This window comes from Carassius auratus, chromosome 17 (genome assembly GCF_003368295.1).
Source record: "Carassius auratus strain Wakin chromosome 17, ASM336829v1, whole genome shotgun sequence".
NCBI classification, from domain to species: Eukaryota; Metazoa; Chordata; class Actinopteri; order Cypriniformes; family Cyprinidae; genus Carassius; species Carassius auratus.
The window spans coordinates 24038472-24054173 of record NC_039259.1 but is presented as its reverse complement, the minus strand read 5'-3'; the positions used below and the strand labels follow the sequence as shown (position 1 = coordinate 24054173).

The window sequence follows — 15702 nt, the reverse complement described above, 5'->3', positions numbered from 1 at the left end:
AGGATTGCATTCTGTTTACCAAAAATGTCAGTAAAGACATTTATAATGTTACAAAAGATTTCAAATAATGCGTTTTTTGTTGTTGTTGTTGTTTTCAAAAAATCCACAATTTTCCTCAAAAATATTTAGCACCAAAATTGGGGAGTATCTTTTTGAATGAGATGTGAAGTGAGTGCGTTAATGGATCATTTTATGCGATTAAAACCTTATGTTTTACTCTCTTCTTCGCATGAAAGTACTGTATCTTATGTCTTCAGAAGACTTGGAATGCAGCACAACGTGTTTGTAATGCTTTTATACTGCTTGTTTATGGTTGGTTTGGTCAATAAATACTGTACTTGTGACTGCACTTTCATTTGCCTGTTTTATATTGTTCAGAAGTGGGTAGGTTTAGGGTAGGGATGGGGTTACGTGCTCCAATTAAAGTTTAAATTAATATACAATTATTTATATTTAATACAAATGCATGAAAATCATTAAATTAAAACAAACAACAGAAAACAATGGAGGACCCTGTGCTTCGAAAAATGGGGTAAAGGGGTACCTTGAGCGTCGAAAGGCGACGCCAAAGTGTCCTGACCAAGTGTCAATATATGACGAGTTGGAGTGTGTTGTATGTATATACATATATACATATCTTAATGTAAAAATGTCTAATTCAGAAGGTAACAGAGGTCATTTGCATACAGAAGTTTTAAATTTATTTTTAAAAAGCTGTTCCCACAGAATATATTATTAACCAGAAAGGCATTATTTCCCAATATTTTTACTTATTGCTAATATAAAAGCAGATTTTTGCACATGTGCAATATTTATCTAATTGTTCTGTTGTTTTGAAATTTTAAATGTTAAACTACTTAAAAAGAAGACACATCTTAATAAAGATGCTTCTTTTTGGCATATTTACATAGACCAACAATTAAAAAATCGCTTAGATAAAAAACAAGAAAGCATTCTGTGTGAATGGCCCCTGAGGTTCAGGGAGAGGGTACAAACACGGTCAGTTAAGGCTAATTTACAACTATTTTGGTGCAAGAAACCTTGACTGATATTATAAGTGGACTTCAGGGGCTAAATTAAATGCTTAATGTGTAGAATATAGTCCCTTGAAGCTTTTTGTTGCTCTAAGTAATGTAAATAAGCATCCGTGTTAGCGAAGCATTTATGTTAACGCATCTATATTGGGATATTAGCATTTCAAATGTAAAGTGCCTTATAATGGGCTAGTATTAGCATTAGCGCGGTGTAATGTAAAGCGTAAGTCTAACACATCACCTCCAGCAGATGCGTGCTCAGGGAGGAAGTGATGCGCTAGCGGGCCGCCGTGGGACGTGCAGTTGTCAGCTGCATATCAGCACGCTGTAAATAGCCCGAGGCTGCGCTGTTTTATCGGCGAGTAGAGACCGCACGCTCTCTCGCCAGCTGCCGATGCTGCTTTAAACTCGCAAATAAATGAGAGAGGGATGCTTTTCCACCCTGTCTGTGTAAACCTGATTTTCATAAAAAGGTGATCAGATCAGCCGTGACATTGTGCACAATAACTTGTTGTTTACTCGTCGCTCCTTTCTGGCATTTTCTCTCCCGGGGTGCATCAGCCTACAGATTATCTGAGGCAGTGGGAGACAATATGTAATTAACCCATGTGACCTCAATGTCTTAATTGTTGGCTGTTGGAGGCCCAACAGAAACACCTCCAGCAGTGATATCCATACAATGAGGCTTCCTTTAGTCCACAATTCCTAACGATGCACACGTAAAGCAGAAATGACCCAACACAACTGCTCTTGTCTTATGCATGTGACTTTTACCGATATGAATCAGGCTTTGTTTTGAGTATTTATGTATGGCATCTGTGATCTGGAGCAAGGTATTATGCATTTAATGTTATTTTTAAACCGTTAACATTAATATATTCACAATAGTGCAATTTCTCACTTTGATATGTTCGGTACTATGGGGGAAAACTGCTATAACATTAAGGTCATAAAAATTTGATATTTTTGTTGAAATATAAATATAACATGGCTAGAACATGACAATGAGGTATATTTTTCATTAATGGAAACTTATTGTTGAAAAAAAAATAGGAATTTGCATACGTTTACTTCAAATTAATGTGCAGTGATAAAAAAGAGTTTATTTTATCTATTTTATCCTAAATATGGGTGTAAGGATTACCATTTATATATGTAAAGTCTGTTTCATTCATAATACAAATATGCCTCACAGAAGTAATGTAGCTTATGACGTTCCAGGAAATTCCTAATATGGACAAAGATCACTAAACTGAAAACACACGACAGCAATGCCTGTATATAGTTCATTTGTGTTCGTCAAGCCATCTCAGGTATTTTCATTTTCAGATATTCCAAAACTCCAAAAGCGTATCTATACATACATTTCACTGCAGTTTCTAGCTTAAACACTAGAGGCAGTAAAACAAGATTTTAGATTAATAAATACTTATTTTCACTACACTATGTTATAGCGTGTACCACAGTGCTTTATTTTTTTTTAATTAGTACAACTGACATGTAAATCACATAACTATCTCCATATGAATAGCTTTTCTGATGTAGAAAACTTGCTCAGTAGCTCACCTAGTACAGCATTGCACTTATAAAAGCAAGCTGGTTGCTTGCGTTTATAGTAGTGTTTTTTCGTCATTTTCAAATGCTGTATAGCATTAACCTTTTAGTGCATTTAAATACACATGCTGTAACAATCAACAATGTTTCCAATCAAACTGAACACGGTTTTAGCACCACTCACATCTCACAGGACATTTTGCAGGACGAGTGCTGTGAAACATGAAAGAAGCAACATAATACCCTTTTGCAGAAATCTCGTCACAAGCATGTTTTTCCAGTTAAACCCGTGTTGTCAGCAAGCAGAAGCAGGCGGCAAAACTGTTATGGCATTGAAAACACAACTGCTTGCCAAGCTGTGCTAGCGGCTCACACCATGCTAAATAAAAAGTGATTTTGCAGCTGCAGTGTGTCATTGGCCAATCACAGGTGATTTTGCTCACAACCAAGCACTTCAGCTTTTATGTGGTTTCATGTTATTTGTGCTGCAATGTTGCAATGAAAAATAATCTTAGTGAGAAATAACTTTTAATTGAGAAATTAATTTAACTTTTGGTTATTTTATTATGCATCATCTTTATTTTTAATATAATGGAGATGCTATTATATTTTTATTAATAGTTTGAATTACTGTAGATGTATTATGTTTTAGTTACTGTGTGTGTTTTTTTGTGATTTCTATTGCTCTGTTGTTGTTTTAACATGTCTACTTAATGTAGATTTTTTCTTTATTTCAGTTTCACTTTTATTCAAGTACACTAAATGAAAAATGTTTTGTTGTCATTTTTTTAACGTTCTATTTTATTTCAGTTAACATTTATTTTATTTGAGGGGTCATTAATGTTTTTTTGTTGTTTTTTAATTATTATTTTAAGTTAACTATAACGATGACAGGCACTGATTAATTTTTTACAATAAAATTAATTAATTTAGTAAACTTAATGTGAATTTGCTTTACATGTTGGCTGGCATGGTAGCACATCCTGATATATAACATTACTGTTTATCAGGATCTGATGTATAAACTTCTTGACAGATGTGTAATTCTTCCTGTGTGATTGAGTTGACTAGTGAAACTGAGTTAGCTGAAAAGAAAAAATTGGTTCCTTTATTGATATGAATGAGGCATTTTTTGCCTCATATTTAGGTATCGCTCACACCACACTGTCCCTTAGCGTTAAGGCGCCTGTGATCCCAAGCTGTTAATTGAGGTTGTAATTGTTGCTCTTTAATGATCTGTCAGTGGTTTCCACACAGGGATGCGGTTCTGTTTGCACTTCTGAGCTGTGAGGAATAAGCTATTTGTGAGACTCTCGCCTGACTTGTTTCTTCTCTTTCTCTCTTTCTGTTTCCTCCACAGTCCCTGGATGGATTTGTATTTGCACTAAACAAGGAGGGGAGGTTTTTGTACATCTCAGAGACGGTGTCCATATACCTGGGGCTTTCACAGGTGAGTGCACGTGAGATTTTCACTCTTAGATCTCTTTCCGTCCATCGGTGCGGAAGAGAATCCGGACAAATTAGTGTTAGATAAACTCCTGCGGGTTTGTTAGCTGCAGTTTAATTCGCAGCATTCATCACTGCATATTTTAAGCGGCGGAGAGATGTTCTCATTGGAATGCTAGCACGTTCCCCGCTCCTGTTGGCTTGAGCCCGGGCCTTTCAAGAAACAGACAGATCGGCGAGGTCAGACGGTGAGAAAGTGACCTTCAGAAGTCTCGCGGTCCTGTCTAGCTGAGCTCCATCTCGAGTGCTAGCAGGCTTCAATCAAAGCAGACACGGCTGCACAACAGGCAGCTTCTGTTCACCGCTGCTGGAAAAATCCACACAAATCATCAGAATGGTCTCTCGCTGTCCTTGTATGAGGGATCAAAACCACCGCACAGGTGCCGTCAAGATGCTCACTGTACCCGTCACTGTAACAGTTGAACTCGTTTTTGTCTAGCAGAAATAAGGAATCATTTTGGATGTGCTCAGGATGGTAAACTATCTGCTGATTTTGAAAGAAAATGCTATGCCGCTTGTGTACAGTTCACAGTGTGAGGGTGCAAAATTTGAAGTATACAACCTGAGCACACTGCATGGAGTACTGCATCCCCCAATGCAATGCACTCGATTCAACCTTTCATTTCTAGTTGGACAGATGAACCAGAGGTGATGCCTACCTCGGTTTTTAATCTCAAATTCTTGTTTTTTATTCAGTGTACAGTGTAAATTGGCATACTAACTACTATTTAAAAGCAAATAAAAAATACAGAATTCATTATATATACTGTGCACGAACTGCACGTACCTGCATGACACGGGTTCAAAATATTCAACTTACAGTCACATTGCATGAAATATTGTTTCACACAATGCCATGCACTCAATTCTATCTTAGATTTCTAGTATGGCATAATTAACCAAAGGTGATTCTAAACTCGATTTTTTAATATCTTAGACTTGCTTTAAGTTTATACCTGGACTCCCTGAATTTTATACACTGTTTTACAAACTTAAAAAAAACATGGTTATGTCATTTGCATAACAAATACTACTTTAAAAAAGACTTGTTTTACCCAAAATCACATTTAGTTAAAAAAAAAATGTGTATATATATATATATATATATATATATATATATATATATATATACATATAGTTTTTTTAATTTATTTTTCTTTTTTATTTTACATTTTAACTGGACCTGAATTTAACAAAAACACATACAGCTGCTGTAAGCATTTATTGATGCATAATGCAAAACCAAATACTTTACCGTACCGTATTTACATAATTACTTAATGCCATATACAGTAAAAAAAAAAAAAAAAAAAAAAAAAGTATGTATACTGTGTACATCAGAATACCAAAATGGTTAAAAATATACTGAATGCAATAATACTTTCAATGCACACCTTTCATTTCTACTCTGACAGATGAACCAGAGATGATACTTCACTTTTTCAGACTCTGAAAATTGGGATATTTTTGCTCCAATTAATCATATGCATTTCTGAGATTTATAAAAATGCTTATAAATATTTTTTTTCCTTTATATGCAGATTAAAAATAGCAGACAGTATGCTGCACATACTTTTCAGTGCACTATGATTCCATACTGAACATACTCTTTCAGTCAGGTTCAAGTGCTGCTATATGACCTGTCAGATCTGAACATTGTAAATATTGAGTCTTCTAAATCATAAAAGCAACAGTGGCTGAAAAAGACTATTCAAATATTCTGCTAGATAGAAGGATTGAGATATGAACGAAGAAGAGAAGACTAGAGCAAACTCTAAATGAATTCAGCATTAATTGATTGATGATTTTTATCAAATAATTGATTAATTCTAAAAATCCTGGCTTTTGGAATTTGACTTGCTCTTTTTCTGTGGTATTATCTTTAGGTTGGCCAGCTGATAAAGTGCTTGTAAAGTCTTTAGTCTAAGTAGGTTTTATTATCTTACATGCTTAAGCTTATCCCATAACTCTCCTGATCTTAATTGCTAAACCTTTTTCTTCGTTAATCTGTCCTAGAGGCCACAATTTTATAAGGTGTAGTTCATTATTTTCATCGTTAATTGGATGAGCAATTTGCCAACTTTTCTGCATTGACAATTCTATGCATTTTTGTGCTGTGGGTTATCAAAAATAGACTATACTATATATGATTCCATGTATGTATATATATATATATATATATATATATATATATATATATATATATATATATATATATATGCTGCTTTTGTAGTTTAACTCCGAGGAGTTAATTAACATTTGTTGAAATTAGATTTTTCCGCTCAGTTGATGCACATCTCCAGCCATGCAAGTAATCACCAGGATAGCTTATCTTTTTGTAAATGTCTGTTTGATAACTAAACGTTGATTAATATAGGGAATATTAATTCATACCACATGCAGGATTGTGGTATCTTAAGTCTAGCTTGCATTTTTTTGTCAGAAATAACCATGGCAGTAAATGTGGTCTGAATAGCTTTAATGGAGTGGTGCTATCGGTCAGATTTAACACGTCTCCTTAAACCTTTTTATTTAATCTAGCATAATGGTTGAAAATAGGCGTTTAACCCTACATGTTGTAACCCTGTAAGTTACAGCCCTGCATTGTGATGGTAAGAGCCAATAGATCTCTCCCGACTGCTCCGTGTGAGCGCTGATTTCCTAAGAGCTAATGATGGAGGTTATTAAAGATTCAGGGCTTGAACCATACTGCGGCCATTACACTAGGCACAGTCGATAGCATGACCTTTTAGCACCGCGGCTCCATCATACGAGCGCTCAGCTGCTCAAATCCAAGCTCTGCTCTCAGACAGATACTGCTGCCTCGCAGGGCACTAGAGGAGCACTAATCTCTAAATCGAGCTCTTCCTCAATCCGTTTGAAAGTAGATAGGAAGCGTCCAGTCATGGACTCCACTGTCTCCGTAATGACATCAGCTGAACCTTACTGTGATTTCAAACCAGCTGCACAACAGTCCTGCACGCTTTGATATAAGCCATGTTTGGGACAGTGGCTTGGGTTTGATCCTAGGTTGCACATGTTGGATGCAAGTTTTCTCCATTAAGATAATAAATTTGTATTAAATATTTATTTGCATCATTATTATTGAATAATTGTTTAATTGTTATTATTTGTTTTTAATAATATTAGTGTTTTATAAGCGTGGGTTAGGTGCGTGTGAATTACAGTAATATAATATATTTACTGAATTTGTGTTACTTTTTGTTGTTAATGTTATAAAATTTGATTGAAATATTTTAGTCATACTTATTAAATAGTAGTGAACTAAAGTAATACACACATTTAATTACTTAGTATTAAATATGTATTATTATCATTATTACTGAATAAAATATTTAATAATATGTTATTAATATTATTTTCACTTATTAACAAACAAAAATGTAATATTATTAATAATTAATCCAAAATAAAAAATACAATATAATAATAATAATATCATTATTATTATTATTATTATTATTATTATTATTATTATTATTATATAACAAATACAACTTTTAATACTAAGTTAGTAATATATTATAATAAATGTCGTAGGCTACTATATAATATATTGAAAACATATATATATTAAATTATTATTAAATAATATTATATTTGCTAATATAATTATATTATTATATTTACTAACAAGCATTATTTAATAATAAAAATAATAATTAGTCTTCCTGTGGCTCAAGTGGTAGAGCTTTGCATTAGCAGCACAAGGTTGTGGGTTCAATTCCCCGGGAACACATGTTAGATAAAAACTTTTAGCCTGAATGCACTGTAAGTCACTTTGGATAAAATCGTCTGCTAAATGCATAAATGTAACTTATATTACATTTAATTTAATTATGATTATGATTATTATTATTATTAAATATTTGTTTATTTAACCAATAATATGATAGTCTTCTTTCCGTCCTGCAATATTTTCCATTAAATATTCTGTTTCTCTTAGAAATACTTCTGCTTGCACAAGAGAATGTGAACACCATTTCATGTCAATTTAGGCAGCAGGTTTCTTTATATATTAGACTGTGCTTTAGCGTGACTGTTCAGTATGTTTTTTCTCCTCTGTCCATCCGTCCCCTCCTCTCAGCTCTCCTCAGGTCAGCGAGCGAAGGATATGAAATTGCTTTTCCCTCCATGGCCATTGACCACCTTATGTTAGATTAATGTGTGCCGACCGGAGAAGCCAGCAGATTTTTACAGCGAGCGCGAGCTTCTCTTCTTGTACGGCCGACATTACCGTGATGCTAAACAATGGCACCACCTGCCCTCGTCTCTTCGATAATACAGTCAATGTGCTTCCGGACGTGTTTTCGCTCTCTTATCTCAACGGTCTTTGACTCCACTCTCAGATTTGGCCGATAATGAGGATTTTACGTTTGACAGTAAACGAAGCAACACCCCTTTTCATCTGCATCCGTATTATTCAGTTCAACAGATGGCCGCTTATCCGTTTGTGCCACGCTAATAGCTGTTATCATTTAACTTCTGTATGTAAATAGACATATGTTGCCAAATTTTTCACTTGTCTGAGTTTTTCATCCCTCTCTGCTTGGCTTCTGCGCCGGGTGATTAGTTCATCTCCAATAATTAATACGTGATGGATGCACAAGCATCTTTCCCAGATTAATGGCCAGGTTGGTAGTTACAGTCAACGCAAATTGAGAGGCAGCGATAACATCGCGTCGCTAGGGATTTTCTTACTGAGTTTTTTTAGGTGCTTTGGAATAAAGGGTCATGGTGCGTCGCTCGTGCCCCATCTCACACGGGCAGCTGTCTGTGTTGTAATTGAGATGTGTATGTTTGTTTTCGTGTAACAGATGGCACCGTGTGCTTACACTGATGCCTAGGAAAATAATAATTGCATTATTCCGGCCAAAAGAATATTAGCTTCTGGAATATGGCCATTTGCAGCCGGCACCCCTGCCAGTACAGCATATGCACTTGCATGGACTAGATATCCAAGGAAATTGATACATCTGGAATAAAGCGACATTCTGAGGTCTCATCTGCCACATAGGATTTAGATTTAAGCGTGTTCCTGTTCCGTAACCGCCAACTAAGCCGTCATACAGTACGCACGGTAACATCTGAAGCCCGAGTATAATGTACCATATGGTGGAGGAATTTGCCGCTCTGAGTTTGGCAATAGTGACGGCTCTGGATTGCATCCAGGCAGCTGAATGTGTACTTCCTTTTCCCGTTGTGAGAAAGGGCGTGGCTTTGGTTTGGCTGTAGACCCCTCTCTGCCCCGTCTCCATTGAGGGGAGGACTGAATGTAGACATCTGCTGTGTTGTAGGTGACAGGGGAGTGAGTGTGTCCACCAGAGGATCCCCATCACTCAGACACCTATGTGCTCTGCTCCGGCCGGGGAGACTCGAGGAGTACCCAATCTATTAGCATAAGCGTCTGGACGATTGTCTGATCACATCTTTGTGAGTCAGTCGCCCTGTGTCTCGACCCTTCCTCTCTCTCTCTCTCTCTCTCTTGTTCACATCCACTCGTGTCTCTGTCATTTCTCCTCTGAAGTGAGGCTTTTGAATGTCTTTAGCATGACTACTGAAGCTGAATGGGTGGATCTCTGCCAAGAACATGTCTGCCTCAGACCTCACCCCAAGGTTTAAGGAAGGATTTAAGGCATTTTAATAAATTATGATCTGATTTCTCTATTTACTATATATATATATATATATATATATATATATATATATATATATATATATATATATATATATATATATATATATATATATATTGTAAACAGAGAAATCAGATAATATTTTATAAGCATTATCTTAGTTTTCATAGAAAATGTGCAACAAGATACAGTATATGAAATATTGCAACAACAAAACTTTTTTTAAATGTGATTTTTGCAAAATATCTAAAGGATTATTATTAATATTACTTGTGTTGGAATTCATTGAATATTTCATATTATGAATAATGTAAAATTATTGTAGTTATCTTTTTATCTTTTCTATATTTTCTATATTATTTATATATATATATATATATATATATATATATATATTTTTTTTTTTTTTTTTTTTGTGACATGTCTGAATAATTATTTTATTTTACTTTTATATCATAAATATGATATATGATGTATATTTTATAGTTGTCTATAATTGTCTTTTTAGTTGAGCTGTTTTTTATAAATGAAATAATAATTTTTGTTACTTTTTTCTCTGTACAAAATTAGCTTTTTCCCTCTTTTTTTTTTACTTCATTAAATATTTAATGTATCATCTTGGTATTTTATTTTGATATACGTACATACTTGATATACATGTATATCAACCCAATTATTATTTACACAGTTTAAAACAATTAAGGTCAGAGTAATTTCAGAATGACCAGCCAAGCCCTGAACAATGAAACAATGGAGAGAATAATTTGACTGGCTGTTAGATCGGCCCATCAAGGTAGACTTGGAAATATTACTAAATGGATAATAAGTATTCTTTTATTTATGATGCTGTGGCTGCCGAGGGTCAGCATTTGCATGTGAGCCTGTAGCGGTGCGGCGGGAGACAGGGGCAGAGGAAGGTCATGTTTAATTGAGCCACCCGCGATCCACAGCGCTCCCAGAACTGCCCCTCCTGTTCCCGCTCTCACCCCCAGCTCACTGAGAGTCATGGAGGAGCTGTCATATCCCATCATGCCCCTCTGGAACAATTAAGCTTTGTGTGCTGGCTGTGGTTCACTCTTTTGAAGCTTTTTTGTTGTTTGTAATGGAAGAAGACTGAGATTTGAACAGGAGAAGATGATCTTTAATTAGTTCTTCTTGTAGGGCTTTCAATTCTTAAGCGTCCACTAATGTCCAACATAGCCGTGTCGGTCACTGTTCACATCAAGGTCTTCATAATCCACTTTAATTGCATACACGAGTACTGAGTGATATAAATGGGCATGCTCTTTATAATAAGACTGGGTTAGATATGTCAGATATGTTCAGTGTATTCTAACATTTAGTTGTGGATAAAGTCTCTGTTATTTGAAATGTATTTAGATAACATTTATTGATAATATTGATTCATATAATTGGTTAAATATTCTTCTTTGTGACAATTTAGTAAAAACAAAAGGAAACATCAAAACATGCTTTACTTTTTATGTACTAATAAATAAAGTTTTACATCTTGCTTTAAACATTTAAGATCTGTTTTCTGATTGACATTTTTTTATTGTGAAAGTAATCATACTTTTCATAGTACTTGCGTATCAAGATACATCAAATATTGTTTAAAAAATACTTTTTTTGTTTATTTACAATTTTTTATAAATTTATTTTTATTGCATTTGTCTAAAATCATTTTTTATTTTAGCAAAATGTAATTTTCAATATTTAAATGTAAATTACATCATATAGAATTTATCTTTATATTTTACTTTAAATAAAGTTATTTTATATATATATATATATAAAAACTAAATTCAGATTTTTCTTATATCGCAAACATTGCTGTAATTTTTAATTATTTTTTATAGACAGTTTAAAAATGTATATTATACATAATGTGTGTGCGAGTTTTAAAAATATACTGTATGATCATACAGTAAAACAAAGAAAATGAGAAACTAAACTGCTAATTTTTGTTAGTCTGTTATTTTTTTTATTCTTTTTGGATTTTAAATCCATTATTATATTTGTGGTTACAGTTCTAAAAAAAAGAAAAGACCTGTTCCATATTTAAACAGTTTCTGTGTTATTCTTATCCAAAGGTTTTTATCTCAGCCGCTGAATAAGCGCCCACACGTGTCGCCCACATGGGACCCACAAAACAGGAAGTGTTTCCCTGCTTCTACAAGGAACGTGGCTTAAAAACATAATTAATTCACAACATTTAAATTGATAAGTGCTCCGAGCCAAAGACTACAAGGGCACTTTGAAAAGCAAATAGCGACCTAGTGAAGAAATTGATTTTTCCGGCTGAAAATGACTGCATGATGCATCATTTGACTGCACTGCGTCCAAGTGCTTGACAGAGATAATCTCAGCAATCCCACAGGTGACCTTATCGTTCTCAGCAGGGCAGGCTCGTCCGCGCTCCTGTCTTTGTGCATGTCAAGGTTTCCTGGGCGGCGTCCTTTGGGGAACCAGAGTTAGACCTTCTCCATCTTGATTTCAAGCTGGAAACATTATGGAAAAGAGCAAGTATCAGCGGTAATCTCAAAGTCAACAAAGGCCATTAATAATTGGATGACTGAAAATTAGAAGTGCGGCAGATAGTCTGGCATGGCAATAGTTGAACAATAGAACACGTTTGGTGCTTAAGCGACTTGACTGCAATGAGAGTCTGAGATACTGAGAGATGGAGAGAATTAGAAAAAGAGAGAGAGTTTATGAGAGCAGACACAGAGCCTGTAGGAGTGGGAGTGTTTTAACTGAAGAACAGATGGTTTGGCGGCACACTGTCAAGGTCAGGGAACTTTAGAAGGGTTTTTTCTGCACCTTTTGTTTTAGATCCTTTTGTCTTTATAGATGCTTGCCCCTTAGAAACTCAATGGATTTATCTACTTGCAGTAATAGCCTGTTGGGTTGGCCGATGTCTACCAATTTGGCATCGTACGATGTCTACAGTAAAACATTGCGATGGACAATGACATTAGAGTGGGGGATTATGGGCTGTGGAGATTATAAAGCGTCAATCCTTATACAATCCTTATAAATGCCACATCGAGATGTCTATCAGCCATCAGACGAATGATGATGAACCCTAATAGCCTGAACATTTATTAGTACAGTAGAACCTTTCCTTTGCACAAAAGGTTTTTTCTACTGGAAAAAATGTTCTTTTTAGAATTTTCTTCTTAATAGGAAAATCATGATTCTTTTAAGAACTGTTCACTAAAAGGTTATTTGAAGAACCAAAAATGGTTACGGAAATGGGTTTCTAGAAGAACTTTTCATTGGAAGGTTGTTTTGTGCACTCAAAATGGTTATTGTATGGAATCACTGTTAAAAAAAAACAAAAAAACTTGAAAGTGAATGGAATCCACAGCTGTCCACTTTCATTGTGTGGAAATAAGAGCAACCTGGACATTCTGCTAAATATTTCCTGTTTTGTTTCATGGAAGCAAGAAATTCAAATGGGTTTGGGCCAACATAAGTGTGTGTAAATGTTTTTTTGTGTATTCTATCAAATTAACTTTACTAAATTAGAGGAAAAAACTAAATAAATCCTTGTATGTAATATGTCATATTTCTGAGTAAAACATGATATTCAACCATATTACCATTAAAATTAATTGGGTGTTGAAAAGTGGGCGTTCCTTGGACCGACAGCAAGAGGTTTCTAAATGACAAGTGATTGGAAAATGAGGGGACTTAGTGACATCAGCTGACACCCGGCGAAGCAACATGTATCATCTTAATGAAAGATTATAGACTGGTTTTCCCTTTTATTCTTTCAAATCGTGCACTGATGAATTTTACACAATAGTGAAAAATAGTTTGTGCTGTTTTTAGATCATTTTGACTTCATTGCTCTGACAAGGCTATTATGTTTTATTGAAAGCATGTTAAATATTACATTAAACATGTTTTAATGAACCACAGATAATTAGCCCTCTATTGTATTTGATATAAAGGTGCACTACCTTCTAATTATTGTTTCCCACTTTCCATATGAATGGTAGTCTAAGCTTGAAAATACAATTTATTAGCATTTGTTGAGTACCATATGAAAGAAATGTGATTATATATTCTCTTTAAACAATTTTCAATAATAACACAGGAAGTATCAGTACTGGCTAAATGCTAATGGCACAGTAGGTGTGCGTCTGATCAATTTTTCTGCAGATTTTTACACAGCCCAAAAAATCACGGCAGTAAATTTTAATTGTCGTTTTAATAATGCAGTACATACTGTAGCATATGAGATTAAATGTATAGATAATTTGGTGTCATTTTTGCAGTGTATTATTAAATTATTTAGTGTGGGATGTGTTAGCATACACCTGTCTGCGGTGTGTTGGTTTAGCACGGTGGCTATCGCTGATCTCTAAAGGGCTCTATGATAAGCACAATGCCCAGATTCCTCCTCATCTCTAGACTGATACGGCCCCTCTCATTTCAGATGTCTGCCCGCCGTTATTAATGTCAGGCGGAGGATCTGGCCGATAGTATCTCCAGAGTGCTGACACCAGGCTTTCCTAGCCGTCTTTGATCTGAACGGAGATCAGGAACGGGAATATGGGATTGGAAATACGGCTGTATAGTGAGGATAGCTCACTCAGAACGAGTGAGGATATGATTGCGCTGATAATTGCTGTTTCAGAAGATTAATTGTTGGGTGTTTTATCAACTTGAGAAAATCATGTTTGTTTATATGACGTCTGTGGGCTGTCGTTGAGATGACTGATATTTATGAATAGTGCTTATTTGAAAAACGGCTTTCTGTCATTTTTTCCGAACATTTTCATTTCTGATTAGGTGAATCTTAAAAAAATAAATGAATCTAAATCACATTTCACCACCCTAAAAAAAAAAAAATATATATATATATATATATATATATATATATAGAGAGAGAGAGAGAGAGAGAGAGAGACATAGTGATATATTCATGTTCTCACAATAATAAGCATGTAGTAAAACGTTGATGATGTATAAATAAAATTAAATTATATATAATTTTTCATTACAAAATTACATTTATATAAATATTTCACCTAAAAATACAAAAAAGCTATGAATTTCTCTGTTGATTCTCATATTCGACTTATTGTTATACAGTAATACAATCATTATTTAAATCTGCATACTGCAAACATAATGTGTACATATTAAAAAAATTAAACAATGTATAATTTTCACATCACAGTAATGATAATAAGATTTACAGTATTATGATAATGAGAAATCTGAGAAAAATATAATTATCTGTCATTTCCAGACAACAGTTCACCCAAACATTACAGAAAAACTGAATATGAGTCGGCAGTACATACAAAGATAGTGAGATTCATGTGATAATGGTAAATTGGGGAAAAATATATGACCCATATGTGTCCTTTACAGGTTTTGTGAGATTCATCCAGAAGCATTATATTAAATATTCTATACTCTGTGGTCTTAGTGTTTTCCAAAACACAGATGAGCCTACTCTAAGACAAAATGTTTTGACTGGTGTTTTCAGTTTTCAGAACTTTGTTCTCGTTCTCATTAGTCGTAACACTTTATCAGGTCCGTCTCTCAGCACTAGACTCACTCAGGCGTGTTTTTATTGATAAGATTTGCCATCGTCTTGCAAACAGGGGCGAGGGAACACTATGTAAAGATTTTCATCGTCAGATATACTGCTGTGTTTTAATTAATGCTGGAATCTTGAACGTTATAAAGAGATCAGAGCCGTGCTGGTGCTGAAAATTGATGCTGTTTTTTAACTGGAGACCCAGAGAGAGATGGAGCGAGAGAGTGTGGTGAACAGATGAAGGAAGAGCTCTCATATTTCACTCTCTGTGCTGCTAGCGCTGCTGTAAGGTTGAGAGGTAAAGTGTGGTAATGCCAGCAGACCAGAGCATTCACTACTGACCGCTAGAATATTACTGATGTGACAGATGGATAATCAACATTAA

At 34.7% G+C, this 15702-nt stretch overlaps 1 protein-coding gene across 4 annotated transcripts in view; it reads left to right on the top strand.

Moving 5' to 3' along the window:
- The window catches only part of npas3 (neuronal PAS domain protein 3), a 290739-nt gene that overhangs the window by 191258 nt on the left and 83779 nt on the right, over positions 1-15702 (top strand). For all 4 annotated transcript variants that reach the window (XM_026286527.1, XM_026286526.1, XM_026286529.1 and 1 more), the window contains one exon: positions 3949-4038. In XM_026286527.1, coding sequence (XP_026142312.1) covers positions 3949-4038 — 90 coding nt within the window. The remainder of the gene's footprint in view (positions 1-3948; positions 4039-15702) is intronic.